General features: G+C 51.6%; 6 protein-coding genes across 6 annotated transcripts; 4 read left to right on the top strand and 2 right to left on the bottom strand.

Annotated features, from left to right (window-relative positions):
* The first annotated feature begins 269 nt into the window (after window positions 1-269).
* On the top strand, window positions 270-3,176 carry BCR38DRAFT_474613 (VTC domain-containing protein). The gene is made up of 2 exons (XM_040862977.1): window positions 270-2,775; window positions 2,834-3,176. The coding sequence occupies exons 1-2, from the start codon at window positions 568-570 to the stop codon at window positions 2,930-2,932; spliced, it is 2,307 nt and encodes a 768-aa protein (XP_040715477.1). The 5' UTR covers window positions 270-567; the 3' UTR covers window positions 2,933-3,176.
* Window positions 3,177-3,443: 267 nt separating this feature from the next.
* On the top strand, window positions 3,444-4,613 carry BCR38DRAFT_433905 (uncharacterized protein). The gene has a single exon (XM_040860279.1). The coding sequence runs from the start codon at window positions 3,899-3,901 to the stop codon at window positions 4,394-4,396; it is 498 nt and encodes a 165-aa protein (XP_040715476.1). The 5' UTR covers window positions 3,444-3,898; the 3' UTR covers window positions 4,397-4,613.
* Window positions 4,614-5,924: 1,311 nt separating this feature from the next.
* On the bottom strand, window positions 5,925-7,854 carry BCR38DRAFT_485201 (FGGY-family pentulose kinase; the record flags this gene model as incomplete). The annotated part of the gene is made up of 3 exons (XM_040863848.1): window positions 5,925-6,992; window positions 7,043-7,612; window positions 7,687-7,854. The coding sequence occupies 3 exons, from the start codon at window positions 7,852-7,854 to the stop codon at window positions 5,925-5,927; spliced, it is 1,806 nt and encodes a 601-aa protein (XP_040715475.1).
* Window positions 7,855-9,749: 1,895 nt separating this feature from the next.
* On the bottom strand, window positions 9,750-12,188 carry BCR38DRAFT_485200 (uncharacterized protein; the record flags this gene model as incomplete). Its single annotated transcript, XM_040863847.1, has 5 exons — window positions 9,750-9,840; window positions 9,892-9,941; window positions 9,997-10,785; window positions 10,838-12,043; window positions 12,108-12,188. 5 exons carry the CDS (start codon window positions 12,186-12,188, stop codon window positions 9,750-9,752), a joined length of 2,217 nt encoding a protein of 738 aa, XP_040715474.1.
* Window positions 12,189-16,378: 4,190 nt separating this feature from the next.
* On the top strand, window positions 16,379-19,624 carry BCR38DRAFT_343800 (Nup93/Nic96-domain-containing protein; the record flags this gene model as incomplete). Its single annotated transcript, XM_040856064.1, has 2 exons — window positions 16,379-19,249; window positions 19,304-19,624. The coding sequence occupies 2 exons, from the start codon at window positions 16,379-16,381 to the stop codon at window positions 19,622-19,624; spliced, it is 3,192 nt and encodes a 1,063-aa protein (XP_040715473.1).
* A 911-nt stretch (window positions 19,625-20,535) lies between these two features.
* On the top strand, window positions 20,536-22,171 carry BCR38DRAFT_324244 (uncharacterized protein; the record flags this gene model as incomplete). Its single annotated transcript, XM_040854800.1, has 3 exons — window positions 20,536-20,701; window positions 20,779-20,984; window positions 21,065-22,171. Coding segments are annotated over 3 exons (1,479 nt in total), but the record flags the coding sequence as incomplete, so codon positions are not given.
* Between the last annotated feature and the right edge of the window lie 150 nt (window positions 22,172-22,321).

Genomic DNA, 22,321 nt, shown 5'->3' with positions numbered 1-22,321 from the left:
GTACTGCTGAACGATGACAAAGCTGACCAGCTCATGGCAACCGCGATGCTAATCATGACACGTCCCGTGTCTATTACACCTGTAGGACGACAAGTAAGGAAAGCGTAGTTGACTTCCAGGTGGTGTGATGTAGCGGTACGGACTGCCCCGCGCCGGCCTGGAGTTTAGTTCAGCACGTGTATAGTTTGTAAGTTGGTCATTGGTCAATTGCTTGGAAAGAGCTCTTTTCATCGGGCAAAAAGTGGAGTTTTGCACGGTAATCGGGTTGTGACGCGTTGCCATGGAATCAGTCAGTGCAGTCAGTGCCTGTGATTGTTCCCAGCACTGAACAGTCAAACTTCAGATCCAATGTCCTTGGTAGCAGGTCTGTGCAGAACCTGCGGCTTTCCTACTGCCTTGAACAACTAGCACGCTTCTGTTTTCTCCTCATGTAGCAGTGGTAATCACGCATCCTCCCTGTTAGGCCTCGTTGCAGTTGATTGTCAGTTGCCCATCTATCCAACGACAAACCCGTACCGAACAGCAGGCAGTAAATCGAGCAACCAGCCTCCCTGGCCGTTGGACACGATGCGATTCGGTAAGACTCTTCGCGAGTCCACATACTTGCCATGGCAGGAATATTACATAGACTATGCGAAATTAAAAACGATACTGAGGGAGGACAAGAAGCACGATGACAGCGCGTGGACCGACGCCGACGAAACACGCTTCACCCAAGAACTGTTCAATGTCCAGCTGAAAAAGGTGTCGGATTTCCAGAAGGAGCGATTTGACAACCTCAAGGAGCGGGCCGAATCTGCATTTGGCAAGCTGAAGGACCTAGCCCCTTCCGATGACCAACCTAAGAGCGACATTACGACGGCCCGGTTGAAGGAGTGCAAGGAAGAGCTCGATGGCATCACAAAGGAGGTCGAAGAGCTCAAGAGATACAGCAGCGCCAATTTCACTGGCTTCCTCAAAATCACTAAGAAGCATGACCGGAAGCGCGGACAGGACTATAAACTGCGGCCCATCGTCACATTGCAGCTGACAAAACATGGCCTGAACTCGGAGGAGGCCTACTCGCCGCTGCTGAAGAAGCTGTCCACCATGTACTACATCATCAACTGCCACCTGGAGGGCGGAGATCAGTCGCAGGCGCCCGATCTGGAGCATCAAGAAGAAGTACACGATGGCGCCAGATATACTGCCCACAAGTTCTGGGTGCACCACGACAACCTCCTCGAGGTGAAGACGTCCATTCTGCGACACTTGCCAGCTCTGGTGTACAGCGAGCAGTCTGCTAAGGAGCTCGATGGTAACGACAGCCCGAGCATCACCTCGCTGTACTTCGACAGCCCCAGGTTTGAGCTTTATTCCACCAAGGTGGAGCGCCAGGTCGATGCCTCGTCATTGCGGCTACGATGGTTCGGTCAACTTAGTGCTAAACCAGAAATTCTGCTGGAACAGAAAATTACGCACGAAAATGGCACCAGCGAAGAAAAGCAGTTCACCATCAAGGACAAGTATGTTAAGGGCTTTGTGGATAGCGAGTACAAGATGGAGAAGAGCATCCTCAAGATGGAGCGACAAGGCTACAAGCCGGATCAAATCGATGCCTTCAAGAGCACCGTTGACGCAATCCAAGAGTTCGTCGTCAGGAACAAGCTCGAGCCCGTCGTGAGGGCAAACTATACCCGCACTGCCTTCCAGAAACCTGCCGATGACCGCGTCAGGATTTCCATCGACTCCAACATTGCCTTCATCCGTGAAGACACGCTGGATCTGGACCGGCCTTGCCGAGATCCCCAATCATGGCACAGAACCGACGTTGACAACAGCAACATGACGTTTCCTTTCGAAAACATCAATAAGAGCGAGGTTTCAAAGTTCCCCCACTCATTGCTGGAGATCAAGTTGAAGGAGGATGGTAGCCGCAAAAGGCCTGCGTGGATCGAGGATCTCATGGGGTCCCATCTCGTGCATTCCGCGCCTCGCTTTTCCAAGTTTGTGCATGGAGTGGCCTCTCTGTTCGAGGACTACGTCAACAACCTGCCCTTCTGGCTGAACGACCTGGAGGAAGAAAACACTATACTCAAGGATCCCCACACGGCTTTTGAGGAGGAGAACCAGAGAAAAGCTCAGCAAGCAGAGAATGAACAGGTGGTTGGAAGCTTTCTCGGCAAGGCGACGGGATCCTTCAAGCCGGCAGCCAGTTTACCTTTGGGCAGGTCTTACTTATCCGAGCGTGCCACCGCCGAGGCCTCTCCGGGTAACGCCAACGGCCGCGGAGCCGAGGGAGACGGCGAGGAGAATGGCGGCGCTAACGGCACCGACGGCCTGAGCAGCCCCAAATACGGGACCCTGTCGTCCGTCCTCCCCAGCTTCTCCATGGCAACCTACTCCCGCTTCAAGCGCGGTGGCGGACACCCGCAGCTCCCCGACGGCGTGGTCGAGCCCAAGATCTGGATCAAGAACATGGGCCCTTTGCAGATCGAGCCCAAGGTGTGGCTGGCCAATGAGCGCACGTTCTTAAAATGGCAGCACATCTGTGTCTTGCTGGGCAGTCTGGCCGTCAGCCTGTACACGGCCGCGGGGGAGAACTTCGTCGCCGAGTGCATGGGGGTCACCTATGTCGTGATTGCCATGCTCGCCGGGTCGTGGGGGTATTTTATGCTCAGGAAGCGACGTAACATGATTTTGGAGCGCAGTGGCAAGGATTTTAATAATGTCGCGGGCCCGCTGGTTCTCAGTGTTGCGCTGATGGTGGCGCTTGTCTTGAATTTGATCTTTGCGGTAAGTTCTGTTTCTGTCGGGGTCAGTGATGAAGAATTGAACTAACGCGTGAGGATAGTATCGAGCGGCTTTTGAGAGGTGGGATGCGGATGCGAATGCGGATGCGGCGGTTGCAGGTGGGAATGGAACTGAGCAGGTATTGGTTGGTGAGCTGTAATGGGAGGGACTTATGTGAGAGAAAAAAACGCAGTCGGGTCGGGAAAATTTTGTATAGTTTCAGTATGCGTTGGAGCAGTTGCACATGGATAGGTGCAATTTGGCCCCGAGCTTTATAGGAGGGGAACGGGTTGGCTTTATAGTATGAGTACTTCAACTTGCGTGTACCTAGACTGAGCCTGAAGTAGGAGGAGTGTTATCCTACTGAGATGTACAAATAGACTGACCGACTTATTCACATGTTGAACATACTTTCACAGTTCAAGGGATGGGTGCTAATAGCTGTTGTGCTAATGAAGTTATTTCGTAAACTCTCGAGAGTGTAATTGGATACCTAACTTCAACTACCTGGGTAGAAGGCCATCTGTACTTATAAGGTGAATTGAAAGATAAGGCTGGCAACTGGCACATCATCCCTTCTATTGGAAACTTTCGTCGAAGTAGGCATACTTCACTTGTCAGAGTCCTCTATGACTTTGTCGCCGCTGGGTGCCACAAAATCAGAGACCAGTGCTTTCAGAGTCGGCTTCTTAGCTATCCCGAATACTTTACATCCCTCTAATATGTTATTCTCGGTATAATGAGACCACACAGCTCTCCAGACACGCAACGCCTTTCCCACGACGGCGCTGAGTCTTCCAAACGAAGTCACGCGAACCTTGTTCGACTCTGGATCTGGGCTAGTTCAACACCACCTTTACATCCTCTTGGGAGAGGGAGAGAGTGTGTATATAACACCTCAACCCAGCTTCTAGTGTTACAGTTTAAAATGGCTAGGCCGCATACTGTACCCTAGGTAGTTGCTGCCGCGCGGTTGCGCCCAGCTTATGCCAGGCACCCTATCTGTCTACGTTGTCTGCCGATCCTGAAATCCATCCGATTTAGTTCTGGGTGTATCCCCATTCGTCTGCCCGCCCTCAAGTTTTGAACTTCATGAAACGAGCGAAGTAAGCATCTCCTGTGCCAGATGGACTGCACGCCCAACGCAAATCAGTCTTTTGGGCCACGCATGGAGCCCGGCTGCCGGTCCTTCGACCTCCCCTCGCTTTTCGAGAACCTCGTCTTTGCTTGTTTACCTGCCGCACTTTTCATCGCACTCTCGCCATGGAGCTTCGTCAAACTGCTCCGAAGACCAGCCCTTTTCTCGCTTCGCATCGATAACGTGGATACCTCAGCCCTGAGACGCAGCGACCTCCGTCATATTACCAATGTAGTGCCACAGGATCCTCTCTGGATACCGGGAACGATACGCGCAAACGTAGATCCTTTTCATGTCGCTCCGGACGAAGCAATCTTTGCAGCCATTGTAAGAGTAGGACTTGGATCTCTCCTCGAGGCCCATGGCACAGACAAGGTAATTGATGTTGCCGTGCTCTCTACTGGCCAGAAGCAGCTCCTTTGTTTCGCAAGGGCCATGATTAAGACATCCAAGATATTGGTGCTCGACGAGGCCATGAGCAGGTAAGGACTGTCGTACCCTCCCGAGGAGCGGAGCAAGTTGACTGACAGCTTGTAGCGTGGATGCCGAAACCGAAGCGATCATGCAGGACATCATCGACACTGAGTTCAAGGACTGTACAGTGATAGCTGTAATGCACAGGCTGCAGCACGTGGCGCGCTACGTCAAGGTGGCACTAATGGAGAACGGTGTGCTGCTCGAGTTTGATGGGCCTGGGGTGCTGATGGCCAAGAAGACGCGCTTCGCGGAGCTGTACCAGTCGTATACGACCCGATGCAATCACATGACTTACCACAGTAAAAATAGGGTCTTAGGTACAATCTGGCTTTGCTCGATTAGCACGACACATCAGTCTCAAAACTCTACGCAACTTCATTTGATGTGCGAAGGTGATTCTGGTCTATGAAGACCAGCTTGAACCCAGCCCGAAGCTATGCTAACTGACAATGCACGGATGATGGCATCTATTACGGGGAAATCGTTTAGCACCAACACAGTCACACTATGACGAGTTTTACATCATTCGATAAGGTCTACCTATTCTGCACTCTTGATATAAGATACCGTAAAACGAGACTTGCCACGAGGCTATGCGCCATTTCCTTCCACGAAGCAGTTTTCACTCCAAGCACAAGGCCAAGATGCCCACCACGTGAGGCGGTTACTCATGAGAGAGGCGTATGGAGTCCTGAGCATAAGCTCGAACAAGAATAGGCAGGCTTGTAGGACCACGTCATCACCAGCCAGCCGGCTGAGGAAAGCCCCAGGTATCGACACGTTCGACACGAGACTTCAGACTACGGTTTTGACATTTCGGTCTCAAGCGCCTTTTTGGCAACCAAGATATACTTCAGAAGCTTCTGTTGTGTATCTTACTAGCGAATCGACAGGGAAACGCTTGCTTCTACCTGATAACGCAGTTGCGAGCAGTTTACAAACATACTATTCTGTAGGGGCAATAGGGGGGTATTAGTAGCCAAGCTTCATTCCTGTATAATGCGGCTCAACGAGTTCGATCTCGCAGGATCAGGTCGTGGGACTACAGAGAAAATATTGAATCTAAGGTATGTTCTGTGTTACTGCCACTGCTTTTAGATTTGGCGCAGGCTATCTGGAGATACTACAAGCTTGTAACACAGTGACCTCTTGAATTCATCTCTCTGGTTTCCTGCTCGCAGCCTTGAGAACTCGCCGTTTCATAACCCGTTTGTTATTGACACATTTTGCGCGGCCATTTGGCTCGGCTCATAGCACGTGGAATAAGGGACGCTATGCGCAAAGCAGTATATCGTCTCAATTGGTGGATTACTATCAACTTTGCGGCTCGGGCTCTGCATCAGCAGTAGCGGGAAAAACGCTCTATCTGTAGCTAATCTACTCGAAAGCCAGAACGCAACCAGTTTATTTTGTGGCAGACGGAGCCACTTTCTATGTAAACTCCCCTCAAACTCCAGGCTTGCCAAAGGTCATGTCCGTGGCCATCTGAAAACACTTGAATCACAACCTGGTGTCATTGTGGTCAAGCCAGCCAGATTTAGTTGCCAAACTCCTCGATCCAAGGACCCGTGGCCTCGTCAATCTTCTTGCGGTACTCCTGCTGCGTTCGGCACTGGTCCAGGAAGACCTCGTACTTGGCGTCAAACATCTTCTTCTCGCCCTTGTCCATACCGGGCTTGACCAGGCGACCAGGCTTGCTCATGCGGTCCATAATGGTCCACAAATTCTCCGTCTTGCCTTCCTCGTCAGCGCTGGCTGCCTTGGCGCCCAGCATAGCGGCTCCGTGTACAACTGCAGCATGCACATATCGGGGAATCAAGACGGGCATGTCGCATATGGTTGCGATCAGGTTCATGAGAAGCTCGTTCTGGCACTGGGATCCCGACATGAAGATGGTCGAAATAGAGTGGCCAGACTTGTTCATGACGTCGATAATCTGCCGGGTCTGCAACGCTATGAACTCCATGGTTGCGTAGTAGTAAAGTGCTAGACCGTCAACACTGGAATCTGAGCTCAGACCAATGACGGCACCCTTCATGTTAGGGTCGGCAACCGGAGAGCGGTTGCCCCACAGATCACCGTAGAAGAAGAAATGGCGGCATAAGTACGAGATGGCGGGCGCACTAGTCTTCTCCGCCAATTCCGCAAGATGGACGTTGAGGTACTCGTAGATGTTCATGTGCATCGCCTCTGCCAGTGGCACGACATTACCGTGCGCCGGGTGCGTCTCGATGACATGCCTTAGGAGCTCACCAGTGGCAGATTGACCTCCCTCAGCCATCCAGAAGTTGGGAAGAAGTACATCTCTGTAGGGACCCCAGACACCATTGACGAAGACGGGCTTCTCGGACATGGCTAGGTGACAAGTCGAAGTGCCTGCAACTGCGGCCAGACGAGTGAAGGCCTGGGACATGTCGTTCGCGGCGTGAGTAGCGTCGGATTGACCGTACTCTGTGTCGACCTTGGCACCGACCGTGCCGATCCAGCCTGCATAGGCGTCAATGACACCGCTGCCAACGGCAATTCCAGCAGGAATACCGAGCTCGCGACTGGCTTTCTCGGACAAATGACCGACCAGTTCACCAGCACTCATGTACTTGCCGTTCTAGAAATTCGAGTTAGCCTTCATCCACATGGTTGAGGGAAGAGGCTCACCACGCCATTGACGCCTCCCATTCGCTTGAAGTCGTCCTTGACTAGGTCTCCCAGGCCAATGGTCTCGTAGAAGTCTTCTTGCCAACCTTTGACACTTCCGTCAACACCAACGGGGACAAAGCCCTGCTTGCAGACAGTGCTGCAGAAGCTTCGAGTCTCGTTGCCGGTGGCCATGTGGGTGAGGGCATCTGCCAAGTCGTAAAACTTACAGCGGTCGAACAGCTCGGGGGGCATGTTGTTCTTCAGCCACAAAACCTTGGGGATCTCCATCTCAATGCTCATCTTTCCTCCGACATAGCGCAGCAGGTTGTGACCTGTGGCATTGATCTTGTCCGTCTCCTCGATGGGTCGGTGGTCCAGCCACAGAATGACGTTGCGGGCATTACCATCATCTTCAAAGTTGGGGCCGGTCACGGGGACGGGTTCGTCGGTGTCGTGAGAGAATACGGACAGAGAGCAGGTGGCATCAAATCCAATGCCCTTGATGGTGCTGGGATCGATGTTGGACTGAAGGACAACCTTGTGAACGCACGAGCAGATGCAGTGCCAGATGTCTGTGGTCGATTGCTCCTATTGAAAAAGTCAGCCTGCTTTGCCAAAATAGAAAAACACGGCGAATATAGAGTGTCTCGGTTATCACATACATAGTATCCCGTTTGGGGCTGCCACAGCTTGATGGGCTCAGAAGCGAGCGCCTTGATGTCACCCGTTGCATCGATGAGGCAGGCTCGTGCCGAACCCGTACCTACGTCGATACCAACATAGTGGTCCTGAATTACGGTGTTAACGGTTGCCAGTGTGCCAGTTGCCATGTTGATCCGCGATGATGTTCGTTATCGTGAAGGTGGGTGGTGCTTTGTCCTAGGGTAGGTGCTTAAAGTAGTGGAGAGAGACATACGTTGTTTTCAACGTGAATAACATTGCGAGTACTAAATCAGGGAGAAAATCCTCCAGTCAGCCGTGAATTCCAAGTCAAGCCAAGCTGACCAACGAGATTCAGCTCTCACGAAAACACGGGTCGATCACCACGCTCGTACATACTCCATTGTCGAATTCCCGATATGACACCAAGCTCAACGGTTGAGGAGGAAGGTGAGTAAGCGAACGAGTAGCACGGGTGTGACTCGTTGAACCAGGACTATTATTGCAGTTGACCAATTGGGGTATATCTCTAAGATATCATGAGAGCACGGGGGGGGAAAGCAAACTGAGCAGCCAAGGGTATTCAGTCGTTACGAACATCGGGCTTCAGGGTTTTCTTGCAGCTGCTTTACCTCATGGATTAGAAAGAACTATGCAGAAACATGCAATGATTTGTCCCTCCTACGTCAATCGGAACCCCACCCCCACTCTCTTGATAGTCATTGCCAGGGACTGAGATGGGACATGGTGGGGTATCAACAGCGGGGGTAGCTCACCGACCAAGATGAGCTCTAGGGTTATACTACGGAGTAACAACAACTTTGGGGATTCAACAATCTAGGAGGAAGATGAGCTGTCAGAACTCAGATTTTCTGTTCCTGGAATTAATAGTTTCTTGAGACTATTATAAGAACTGGCCATCACCTCGAAGTGCTTCTGCAAAAGAAGGGTAAACCAAAGTTGAGCTCGTGGCCACAATTTAGCTAGTTCGTAAGTGTGACGATCAAGTCCAATCTGCCCCCGCCGCCCCCCCCCGCTGTATAGACTTGATGCCTATTGACGCCGTAGCTTCCGGCCTCTCTCTTCCCAACAGCACCTGCTTGTTGGTCACTCAAAGCTGCTGAGCCCTGGGATCTGAACATCGTGACCTGTTTAGGAGACGCCTTCAACCCACCACTTTTCGTCTCTGGCATGTCATCTCACCCACCTTATACCACACTTTTTTTTTTTCCAAGTGAACATGCTCCGCTGGCTCCGACCGCTTACGACTCCGATTTGACTCCGACCAGCCTCCCCCGGAGCCACCAGTCCAGCCCAATATCGTGAAAAGTTGAGCGTGAACAGCAAAGCCAAGGAGTCTGGGCTGAGCTGCCAACTGGCTTACCTTGCTGCAGCTGCATGAATGATAAAAGCGCGTTGTGGCACGATGATTGACCGACAAATTCCAAAGCTGTAGTCGGCCGGAACACATAAGTTGGGTACGATGCATGCTTGCCCCCTAAAACCTTTTCGACCACCTAGCCGAACTGGGGAAGGAACCGTTCACTTGGTTGTTATCTACGAGCCTACTTTCGGACTCTTTATAAGCCTTGTGTCGTGACGTTGGGATTTGCTGTGCGCAAGCATAACATCGTCCAACAGACTTCCCAGGTGCATGTGTTTCCTGTGCAAGAATTCGCGTGGTGTTGCTTGATCGAATTACTCTACGGTCCGCGATTGATTCATACCCATAGTCCAAGTCCGTTTCGTGGTTAGTGTCGTGGTTTCTACAAACACGGAATGCCTAATCGCAGTTTTACGCAGTATCTGGACCTACGCAAACGTAATAGTGACCTGGGTATTTGAACCACGCCTGCTATAAAAGAGAAGTCACAAACACGAACCACGAGCCAAACTTCACATTCCCAATTCACGGCCAACTCAGCGTAACACCTGCACATCAGCCTTTCAGATGCGCAAAATCCCTTACCGATACCCCGTTGTCCCTCATACGCCAGCGCTTCCATCCCATGCAGTAAATCATGTATCATGTCTCATGTGGTCCAGGGCACCCGTGTCTTGTTACTCACTCATGGGTACGATCTCGTTTATGGTCCTCCACTAATATTACCACCGTCAAGGTCGCTGCGTACGCCTCGCGTATAGCGCATGCCATGCTGCTCGAGGTTAGCAACCCGGTGCCATGTACTAGGTTGAATACCACTTACCAAGTCTTCCGTACGTCTGCGACAACCGCGCTGAAACCCCAGTGTGAGCACTGTCATTGGAATTAGTATATATGTCAGATCACGTAATGAATTGCAGATTCTTACCCAAGCCCTCGCCAGAACCTCATTATCCCGTACCCCAAATGCCTCCACAACAAGCACTCTCTCCGCGTCGTCATCGTCCACATCAACGGGCTTCGCGGGCCCGCCACTCCCCACCAGAGTTGCCAGCGACTGGGTGCTCCGCTCACCAATAGGACGGCCCCAGTCTCGAATGTTGACCACCTTATCAGCCTTGACGGGCGTATAGACGTAGTCGAAGAATAACGGATGCGGACCATCAGAGCAGGGCCATGCACTGATGAACGATACGTCATGCATAAGGCGGAGCGGCCACGAAACGCCGTCAATGGCGAACTGAATCGAGGCATCGAACCATTTCGGTCCTATGTCTGAATGGCGGCCCGGGACATTTGTCAAATTGAGCATCTCTATCCGGACGGTGTCTACGAGGTCGTCGGTATCCGGCGTGAGGAGCTCGTATTCTTTCACGGGGTACACTTCTGATGGTGGACCCAGGGGGTCGCTCCGTTCGCTCATCGAAGCCACATCTTCTGGTGTGATGTGGTGCCGGGGCTTGCGTGATCGAATGCGAGCGATTTGAGAGCGACCCAGGTCAACCGTGGGTCGAGCCGGCCCAATCCATCCAGCGACCTCTTTGCAAGTTGGGGCAAGAACTTTGCCAACGATGCTGGCACGACTCCAGTAGGTGTAGCTGTTACGATATTGAAACCCGCACATGGGGTTTAGATGTGTTAGCAAGGCTAGGTTGTCCGTAGCTTTGTCCGGATCGATGTCAACGAGAGTGTTCATGATCAGAAAGGGGAAAACCGGCTTGTCAAGGTCAGCGATTTGCACAAAGGAAGGTTTGTGGAAGCACACCTACTCCTGGCAGAACAATACCACTGAAGAATGCCATTGTATGGGAACTGACGTCGAGTAGGCTGCCCTCTGCTTCTCTTTGCTTCAGTGCCTCGAGCGTCTGATTCAAGTTGGGCCACTTCATCATCTGCGCAAACCGTTTCAACATCTTGATTTGGCGTTTCCTTAGCTTGAACCGGAGCCGCACTTGGTCGGCCGTTTTGCCGTACGCCTCGATACGGACATTGCCCCGCCATCGTCGAGCAACAGCAAGATTCCATTGGATACGTGGCGGTATTTGTCCCATGAGCTTCTCCTTAGCCCAATCGTCGTGGAGATTTGAGTTGATGCGCAAGTCCAACTCAAGACTCAGAAGTAACTGATGGAAAAATTTGAGGTATTGCTCGTGACTTGCGCGGCCGGTGTCGAATATGAATCTCGTGACAATTTGGTGCTTTGGAATGGTGAAATCAATCCAGTCTGGCCGAGAGAGAACCATGATCAGGTCGGTGATTTGCTTATCCATCGTCTTGTGTGGACTAAACGGCCTGTCTGGATCCTTCAACAGGCGCTTGTACAAGTTGCGATACATCAAGTCCTCGTTGTCATCTTCTAACCCCCCTTCTAGTTCCTTAAGGCGTTCGAAGATCTGGACCAAGTCGACGTCCCGGGATATCATGCCAGAATCTCGAAGCTCGATCATGGGCGGAATTTCGCTCGATAGACTGGCCCAGTGGTTCAACGTGACAGTCCCAGGCCGGGCACCGTAGCCAAAGGCGAGGCTTGGCTGTTCCAGCGTCTGCCAGGGGTATGCGGGTGGACCGGCCCCGTAGATTTGTAGTGTTGTCAGTTGTGTCATTGCATCATGCTGGTTAGCGACATCAGTGTCGTCGCCCCTATTGCCCGCTGCCGTGGCATACAAGGAATAATAGTGGTCAGAACGGTGGGGTATCGGGCGTTGATGACCTTTAAAAGCCGGGACGCCTCGAGAGATGAGCTCCATGGCACGGCCCAGCGACAGCTCCTCTTGGCTAGAAAACCCCAATGGTGGCCATTCCGAGAGCGCCGTTGGTTCGTAGGTGTGGCTACTTGGATCTTCTCGGCCCTTGCCCTTTGCGGTTCCGGGATTGGAGCGTCGTGGCCGGCGCCGGGAACTTTGGGACCCATCATCATTCGTCTGCCGACTCGACGTTACATCTCCTTCGCTGGCCCTCCGCGGTTGCTCCTTGGACTGAAAATCATATATCAGCGACGATTTCTTGAGAACTCAGCTACTTCACTTGGCGCATGCTTACTAGTTTGCCGCCTTGAACATTTTTACTTGCTGATCGGAATAAACCACTCCAAAATCTCTTCTTGGGTTCAGTTTCAGCCATCTTGGGTCTCCCAAAGCCGTGGTTTGGGCATGAGTGCGACTGCTAGAAGAAGAGAGCTTTAAATGTCGCCTTAAGAAAGCTGTGACTTGTTCACACCCGAGGCTGAGCCAGATATGCGTCAGGGCCAATAAGAAATTCGGGGAGCCATCCAGTTGTGGAATGCACATGAAACGTTAGACCCTCTGGCTACCTTTCAGGCAATTGGATGAATATGTCGAATTAATTCACTTAAGGCGCTTTTAAATCGCCTCAAAACGTGTCGAGCTCTGATGATTGATAGATTGGGTGAACATGTTGAATTTGGCGATGTTTCGGCAGCCATGGCCAGGACAAATAGGAAGCGCATACAAATACATGTGTTCGTATGCGCGATGGTCCCGGATGCCCAAAGCCCAGCCTTGCTGCACGTTGGGAGATAATTGCATCATTGTCAAACACAAACTCAAAGTTCATCTCTGAGAGCTTTTTACCTCCCGAACTAGTAAAAACAAGGTATCCGTCTCTCATTGCGCAATCCAGCCCCAGCAGTACCATCTCTGTCTCTTGACACTGCATTGATCGGTGACAGGGTTCGCGCGGGCCATTACCACCTATATGAACTCCAAAGTAGGTACTTGAGCTGCCAGTCTCTCTCTTCTAATGCCCCGGCAGTCTCACAGCAGCCAGGTCTTTTGTCTGTTGAGAACACCAAGAAGTTCATACCGAATAGACAATATGGACATGTCTGACGAAGACTCCACCCTTGCATAAAGCCTCTAAGAAGGGGTTGCTTTGTCCCTTATCACAATCCTCTGGCATCCTTGAAATCGCAGGCTGAAGATGGTAATGGATGAATTCAACTCATCCAGTTTACCCCACTGATTAGTATGGGGGCAAACTTGAGCTGCTCCGCTTTTAATTTGAGCATGATGCAGAGCTCGTTGTAATAAACGGTAAGCCAGCACAAGTGCAACGGAGCCGGCATTCGTAATATTGCTTTATGTAAAAAGATCATATATAACGGATACTCATGCTTATTCAGTGTAGATATCCTCAGTCCTAAACACGTAGACAACAGTACTACAAGAGCTAATGAAAATATATCATTTATAGCTCGGCTTTATCCGATTGGAAAGATCTTTAGACTCCAAACTACTTATCTTACGGAACATCCGGACTTTGGCTTGTTAATTACGTCCCGTAATGGTAGAAATCTGCGGTGGTAGAGATCCATGTTGGTCGAAATTCGTATTTCGAACCAGTACGCTTTTGTCCAGTCTGAACCGGTACTAGTCCAGCTTCGGTTGGAGAGCCCGGTTCAGTAACAGAACGTACTGGCCAGAATCTGCACCAGTCGAAGCTGTACTGCTTCGTTACCGTACTGGTAAAACGTACTACGTATATACCATACTCATCTGAATGCCACACTGTTTGTTGATTGAACTCTGTACTGGCCCAAGATCCTACTAGTCCCAAGCCAGACTAGCTCAAAGGTCTACATCGAGCTTGTCGGATCGCGAGCAAGGCAGATTTTCCGATGTCCCAAGTCCAAGAAGCCAGATCTTATGCGCTGTAATGAGCCTGCGCCTCCCAATGAGGAAGCGATTGTGGAAGCATAGGGGTCAAGATGATGTGTTGGACAGTTGCCACTCAGAGGATTTTATAAGAGAGATTGGTTGCGCTCGGGGAACAGAAGCAGAGAGGCCTGCCATTGAAGTCGTCTCGCAGCGGGGTTCAGGCGAAACGCAGAGCCATCATGGTATCTACCAACGACAGAAGCATCCTTCACTGTTGGAATGATATCAAGAGAGCTGCTCCCCCTTTCCATACGGAGGTATCCGCCTTTTCTATCACAAATAGTTTTTCGAAAGCGCACACCAAGTCACTTTGGATACCCTGTTACCAGTATTCACTTCATATACAAATGCGCAACAAAGAGGCGGCCGATACACTTTTTTCCAAGAAAAATAACGTTGGTATAATCCAATAAGTCGATTAAGGGTTCCACAGCGGAGCGTAAGCTGGTTGTTAGCTTCGTGAATACCCTAAAGCTACTAAGGACTCTAGATGCACTGGTCGCAGATCCTTATTCCTGGAGAGCTTAGGAATAACGTATAAGCCGGCATGTCTTTAAAGGTATGACTCGATATTAAGAGATATGCAAGAGAAGTGCTCACCGTTTAAGATTCCCGACGGTTTATCCCAGGCTTTACACTCTAGGAATCTCTCATGGGGATATGGGAACTCTATCCGCTTGATTGTATCGGAAGGATTCGATATTAACACAGATAGGCTGAAGTTCGTGTCCCCGATCCTTAGCTTTCTCTGGATGAACGAGGAGCAGCTTGGGTTCGACCCTACTAAGATATCGGGTAACTAGCGCGTTATCGTAGTTACATGGGACAGGCGGAAAAATGTCTTATAATTAACAAACTGATGATATGGCTGCGGTGCGTAGTAGGTTGGGCAACGGTATGCTGAAAAGCGTATCTCGAGGTATATACACCTCTTGTTGTTAAGGACTTGTGGTAATATACGGACCGAGAAGATGAAGGTAACTTATTCCGTGACGCAACATATGAGTATGTGGCTCGGTATATTATCACGAGACAGTTCGCGTACACAATACGGATGACAATATTCTTAAAAATATTCGACAGGGACTGGATATCGCGAAGGTAACAAATTACGGACCGAAACGCTTTATCGTACCCTAGGACACGGGTGTAGTTAGTGCTTCACGCAATGCCGGTCGAACACAGCCATCTAGTCAGTGACGCTTAGCAGCAATCATCCAATGAAGCAAGACTCCTAGGAGTGACATCAGGGACTCGAATTCCCTGACCCTGCTATACACCTACTTTGGGTCCTTCTGAGCTTCATGAAGGAATTCCTCCAACGAATTGTACAGCTCTGGATTTGCCTTCTTCCACTTCTCATTGTTAAGGAATGCCTTCCTTCTCAGTCTGTTAATCCATGGGATCAAAGGTTGGTGATATGGCGTGAAGTTCTCTTCTGCAATTTTGACAAAATCTCCTTCGTCATCAATTACGCCCTTCTTGGAATCAACCAGCCAGCTTCTGTCTTCCTCATAATTTCAGCTCTCAAACTCAGTTTAACCGACGTCCTTACCTGGGCCATCGTAGTGGATACATGGCACAAAGAGGACCCAGAAGAACAACTCCAGATAGTGCATAAAAGAGTGCAGCTCGCCGAGAAGGACCCCGATGGTCATAAGTGCCCTTGTGCCAATATTCACCTTTGCGCCTGAGGGACCTTCTCGTTGTTCATTAATGAAAAGGTCAAGGTCGATCAAGAACGAAGCCTAAGAAGGGTTGTCTTTCTTTTCCGCTTCACTAGTCATAAAATTGTTAATTAAGGTGTCTCAGTGGAGGAAGCTAATCTTAAAGGGACTTGTGTCCTTTAATACAGCCCTGTAACGCGTTAAGCAGAGCTACTTGGGAGCTCTCCTGATGGATAGGCTTGCTATAATCACGAAGAATAGCGCGCCGATACCCCCGATTTGAGTTTATTACTGCTGAGCTTTGTTGGAGAAGCTGAACAGGATCGCGGTCTGAGCGGTATAAGGGAGTTAGTCTGAGGAGTCTATGTGCCCGTGGCTGTATGGCTGCGGCACTATATTTTGTTGAAACCGCCGTGCTTACCATAGTATGTGCCCAACGTGATACACGTTTATCACTGCTTGTCTACATTATCACCGCATACTTGTGTTTATTCTCATAGTGAATACACAAGCATAAACGCGCTCACCCACTCAACTGAACGCGACCGGGCGGAGCTGAGCCTGCGTAAGCGCGACAACGGTCCTAGGCGCGATCTGCCCAGCGCGATGTGTGGAGGGAAAACTTCGAACCCGGAAACCGTGACATTACCCTCTTGTGCCTTCTAATGCTGCTTATTGCTTTATTAGGCTAGACCATTCGTTGCCGGGTGAGTGCACGGGTAGCAAGACCCGCTAAAACTTATCCGCCTTGATTGTTTTCTCAGCCTTGTCCCCCAAGCTTCTAAAGCTGGAGTTTAGAGATGCACCACGGTTGATCCGATTTGAGTGACAACGGCCTGGTAGCAGTTTCTCTTGGTTGCAAATCGCGATGTCGTCTATCTTTGGGGGCAAGCCATTTGGTGCCACCGCAAGCTCTGGCACCGCTCCCGCTGGCTCTCTTTTCGGTTCAACGAACACCGCAACTCCGATGCCCACGACAATGCCAGCCTCCACGGGTGGTGGTGGCCTTTTTGGCTCTCTAGGAGGCTCAACGGCACCGAAGCCTAACGGTCTCTTCGGCGCAACATCAACCACCACACAAGCCCAACCGACCACCTCGATTCTGGGAGGCGCCGCACAACCGTCTCTGTTTGGTGGGCAGCAAACACAAACGGGCGGAGGTTTGGGGCTCTCTACCAACAAGCCTGGAACATCAAGCCTCTTTGGTGCTTCCGCTTTGCAACAACCAAACCCAAACCCAGCTACCAATGGGAACGCGCCGAATCAAGGTACCACAACTGGATACTTCGACAGCCTATTGGCGAAAAGTAAAAGGCAGGCGGATGGCGATACTCCTCTCGAGGACCTCCCTAGTCTGCAGTTGGGCTTGGGTGACCTACGACAGAAGCTTAGGAAGCTCGGTCCGCGCGCACAAGATCCTCTACAGAGCAACAGAGCTCAATATATGCTGGCCGCATCGGGTGTAGACCCTGGAGCCGCAGTGAGGGACCTCAACTTCTTCGACATACAAGCCGGTCGTCATGAAAGACCTGTCCCCAATGCTGGGACCACAGAGATTGACGTCGAAACCTACCTTGCCAACTTACAAGCAAAAACTACACTCAGCATGATTGCCGACGGCTTGGAGAGATCGGTCCGAGACTTTGACAACTTCCTCGAGGATAATATCACAATGGAATGGGAGGCTCAACGGAAGCGCATCTACGAGCACTTCGGCATCAAGGGCCGAGATGATGGTGGCGACCTCGGGGCTAGCATGCCCGGCAGGGAGAGCCTAGGAGGTTTTGGTCGGTCGCGGAGGACCAAGAATGCGAAGTCGGCAGCTCCTGCGGACCGAGCCAGTACTTTAGGCCGTTCGAATCTTCAAAAGTCGGTCATCGGCACACCAAGCAAAATCGGTTCCCACCAGTCCGAGTTCACCGATGTTGAAGACAAAACTGGGAAATCTGCATCGGTCGGTGGTGTGTCAATGGATGATCGATTCATGCGCGAGAAGCAGGGCAAGCTTGCGGAGCAAGTGCGCGAACTTAACAAGGCCCGGTTAGAGCAAAAGCCATTCCCGCTTCTTCATAAGCTTGGCGAGGTTGAGAATCAGTCTGGCGACCGGCACGCTCAACATCTTGTTGACGCCTACCACGCCGTCATGGCCATGGTTGGGGAGAACCTGGAAGCTGACACTTTCGCACGCAACGCCACAGCAAAGGAGCGTCAATTCACCAAGTTCTATCTGGATTTGCAGAGCAATTCGCCCAACGCAGTTGAGATGCGGAAAACCATCCTGAAAGGCGCCAATCAGTTCTTGGAACAGAAGTTCTTTCAAGATGCCGAGTCTCTAATTAGAAAGCACCCTCAAGACGCAAACCTTGGCGGGCGTCCTGATGTCGTAAGTAAAATCAAGGCTTACGTACGATTACGAAACATACGAAAGGACCTCGTACCAGACAACACGTTCCTCCAAACGGACAAGCCAGGCAGTGATACGGAGTATCTCTGGGCCAACGTCTATTATCTTTTGCGATCCGGACACGTTGCTGAGGCAGCGGAGTACGTCAAGACACACGCAACCACTTTCCGCAATATTGATCGGTCATTCCCATTGTATCTTCTCGAGTATGCTTCGAGCGATGAAAGGCGACTGCGCCGCCAACTTCAAGAGCGATGTAACAATGAGTACAATCAGCGTATCCGCAATGCCTCAGCGGACGCGATTGATCCATTCCGGATGGCGTGCTACAAGATCGTTGGCCGTTGTGAAGTCAGCAATCGCAACCTGGACGGGCTGAACTCTGACATCAATGATTGGATATGGCTTCAGTTTAATCTCGCTCGTGAGAACGACAGGCTCACCGAGGTTGCGGGCGAATCATATACACTAAGCAACCTGCAGGAGACCATTCGGGAGATAGGTCTGAAGCACTTCCCCAAGTCTCCTGCCGAGGATACCAATGGTACCTTTGGAATGTATTTCTTCCTGCAAATCCTTGCCGGCATGTTTGAGCAGGCCGTCGCCTATCTTTACCCCTTCGCGTATGCCGACGCTATTCACTTCGCCATCGCCTTGGAGTACTATGGCCTGCTTCGGGCTTCCGATCCCTGGTCTAACCCAAACGAGTTGCTGTCCTTCAACACCCGGTCACAGCCGCAAATTAGCTTTGGCCGGATGCTAGGCTACTACACCAGAGACTTCAGAGCCGCCGATGTAGCTTCGGCCGTGGACTACCTTGCCTTGATCTGTCTCAACGCGGATTTGGACGGTGAGACTGGACGACAACAAGCCGAGCTGTGTCATGTTGCCCTGCGTGAACTGGTTCTGGAGACGCGAGAATTCAGCAAGCTGATTGGCGATATTCGGCCTGATGGACAGCGCATTGCAGGTCTGATTGAAGAACGAGGTCGACTGATCGGTCTCCGAAAAGAGGATGACTTTGTCATGGCTGTCACTTTGCAGGCAGCTAGGTATGCTGATGAAAATGGGAGAACTACTGACGCTGTCCTACTGTACCATTTGGCTGCAGACTACGACAGCGTTGTCGCCATTGTGAGCCGCGCTCTCAGCGAAGCTATTGCCATAGACATCGGCCACGATCCTGTACGACTCCAGCCAGTCAAACCCCGAGCCGAGGGGAAGCAAGCCGATGCCCAACTAGGAAGCAGTCTCAGTCTCGCGGCCATCGATGACCCGGTTGACCTCGCTCGGACGATGATGTCGATGTACCAGAAAGACGCCATGTTTTATTCGAGCGTTCAAGAGCAGAACCGGATTGCCTGTCACCTCTTGCTGCAGATGAGCGAGATCAAGGGCATGGTGGAGGCGGGACAGTGGCCCGAAACCTTGGATGTAAGTTTTCTTCTTCTTGATCGCGGCGTTACGTCACCTGCTAAAGATGTGTAGAAAATCGGCGCACTCGACATCCTGCCGCTGGATGCCAAAGGCGATGCCAGCAAGATCCGGCACTGTGCATCCAAGTTTTCTGGCTTAACGCAACCAGTGGCCATCAACGTGCCGAACCTGTTGATGTGGACAATTACTTGCTGCGTGAAGCAAAGAGAGAGGCTCATGGGCGGGCAATACAGCGGCAACGAAGGCACGCGGCGCATGATGTGTGACAATCTCAAGCAGATTAGCATGGACTTGACGACATACACAAGCCAGCTCAAGTACAGATTCCCGCCGCACCTGCACCAGGCTCTTGCGAGAGCCTCTTCAGACTAGGAGTTGTTAATTGCCACGGAAGGGTGACTTGGGCATAGGAGATGAAAAGGGGGGATGACATGGGCTGTGCCTGTCGACCAAGGACGAGTGGCACGAAGCTATACTGGCTGGCATCGATGGCTAATGCGGAGTTTACACAAGCGATGAATGTATTGTTCAGTGACCATGTTGATACCATCCATACATAGGTAGCGAAGAGCTATCCAATGTTACAGGTTAGACGGATGTGACGAAACAATGTTTGAATTGCACTCGAATCGAGGGTGTACTATAGTACAAACTCAACAGTGATGTTGTTGGATTACATTTAGAGCTGTATGTACAACAAACGTAATTGTCAACTTACAATATGGGACCGTGATGGAAACAAATGCTTGTGATGGCAACAGTGACCTCGGATAACTAATCAATGGCTCCTTCGGCGCTTGCCCAGGCCAGGGTGTGGATTTTCGCCAAGCCTGTTGATGCAGCTACCTTGTCGAGCAACTCATGAATGTCTCCCCAACCAACATAGGATGAATCATTTGCTCGTACCTCATAGGCTCTTTCTGCTACGCTGTGGTCATGGGGTTATAACGCGGACCAGTTGGTGAAGCCAATTGCCACAAGCTGTAATGGGAGTTGTGTAATATTTTGTGCAATATTATTTCCTTTTTTGGTATATGGGAAGCGGATTTGGGTAGGCTGCGCCGCCTCGCCACACGGGAAAAAGAATGCGGTCATCGTCCTCGGCCTCGATGTCACAGGACCATTTGCAGCATGACCAGGCAGCCGCTCCTTCCTCAACTTCGTCACAGCCAGCCCTCGCTTTCGCTTCCACTCCCGTCTCTGCCGACTCGCCCACCGCGGTCGGTCACGGTGGACTCGGTCTCCACAAGCGAGGCCTATCCGTGGACGACCACGGACACTCTCCGGCGGAATCCAACGCATCGTCGCACCACGTCGACGGCCGGGATGCATCCGCTCCCGCCACCACCTGTGTCGAGGACCAGAGGAATAAGAAGCGGCGCATTGGCGCGGGCTCGAGGGGTGTAGCGAATCTCACACCCGAGCAGCTGGCCAAGAAGCGAGCCAATGGTAACACATCAACGTTATTATGCAAAAGTGATGCTGCTGTCACAACCATGCTGACCACCTTGGGTACCCATCCACAGACCGAGAAGCACAACGAGCTATCCGCGAGCGCACCAAGAACCAAATCGAGACGCTGGAGCAGCGCATCCGCGAGCTGACTTCGCAAAAGCCCTACCAGGACCTCCAGTCCGTCATACGAGCCAAGGAGGCGGTTGAAGCTGAGAATGCCGACATCAGGAGCAGGCTAGCCTCGGTCATAGCCTTAATCCAGCCTTTACTATCAGGGGTGGGCGGTGTTTCACAAGGTCAGCAACAGCTTCCATTATTCTGCAGGTTGCCGATGCGGGACAAAGTGGCTGACTGAAGCTCTGCACAGCCTCGCCTCCCCAACCAAAAAAAAAAGAAGAAGAAGAAGAACAAGTGCACGCTATCCCCTCCGTTGACAATGTCTCCACGCCATCATGTGTTGCTTCTCCCGCTGCATCTGCATCTGCCGATCCGGCATGGCATCAGGGCGGCCTACACAGCGCATCGAGCTCGATACATGCTAGCCCGAGCTTGAACCAGGTCCAGATTATCAATCAGCTTCGATCAGACCAAGTACACAACCTAGACTTCGGCTCCGGCGAACACCTCAAACTCGGCTTCCTACTTGACCCTTTGTCTGCCCAGCGAGTGAACCGCATGCAGACGGGCGGCAACGGGGCCCAAGACCCCGCCAACTACCAACATCTCCCCACGAGGCACAACTGGAACGGCGTCTCCTTCCCCTCCACCCGTCCCGGGGCCCTCGAATCCTCCTCCGTCTCCGACGGCATCGGTAGCCACCTCGCCCCCCTGAAGAACTGCGCGCCCACCTGTACCCTCGACAATATCCTCCTCGAGTTCCTTTCAGAACGCCGCCAACGCGCCGCCGAAGGCATCCCCACGCAAGAAATCGTTGGCCCGCGCTACCCCTCCGTCTCGTCGCTCCTCAACCCGGCCAACAGCGCCTTCTCCCACCCTTTATCCAAGATCTTCACGGACATCCTGGTCACCTTTCCAGGCATCTGCACGCTGCCCGAGAAGATTGCCGTCTTGTACATCATGTTCCTCATCATGCGGTGGCAAATCTCTCCCACGCAGGAGAACTACAATCTGCTTCCCCCGTGGGTGCAACCGCGACCCGTGCAGTTCTACACCTCGCATCCAGCGTGGATCGACCATTTGCCCTTCCCCCGCATGCGCGAGAAGATTGCTACGGGGTATAATCCCAAGGAGTACCTGTTTGAGAACTTCTTCATTCCGTTCACGAGCACGATTTGTCTGAATTGGCCGTATGAGCCTACGGATACATTGTTGCAAATTCCTGACGGGGATGAGTTAATCATAAATCCCGTGTTTGAAAGACATCTGAGGAGGTTGGAGAACTGGACGTTGGGCGAGGCGTTTCATCAAATGTTTCCCCAGCTGAAGGGGACGTATAACTTGAAGAAGGATGGGAGTTCGCTTGAGGGGATAAGGGCAGGGGTTGATGAGCAGAGGAAGGGGAGTGAGGGGGGTTGTAGGGATCAGTTGTTGAATCGTCCCTAAATGTTGATGAAGCGCAAGAGAAGGGGGAGACTGACTGGGGTCATTCCGAGG

Source organism: Pseudomassariella vexata (genome assembly GCF_002105095.1).
Source record: "Pseudomassariella vexata strain CBS 129021 chromosome Unknown BCR38scaffold_7, whole genome shotgun sequence".
Classification (NCBI taxonomy): Eukaryota; Fungi; Ascomycota; class Sordariomycetes; order Amphisphaeriales; family Pseudomassariaceae; genus Pseudomassariella; species Pseudomassariella vexata.
This window is presented reverse-complemented; position numbering and strand designations above follow the sequence as displayed.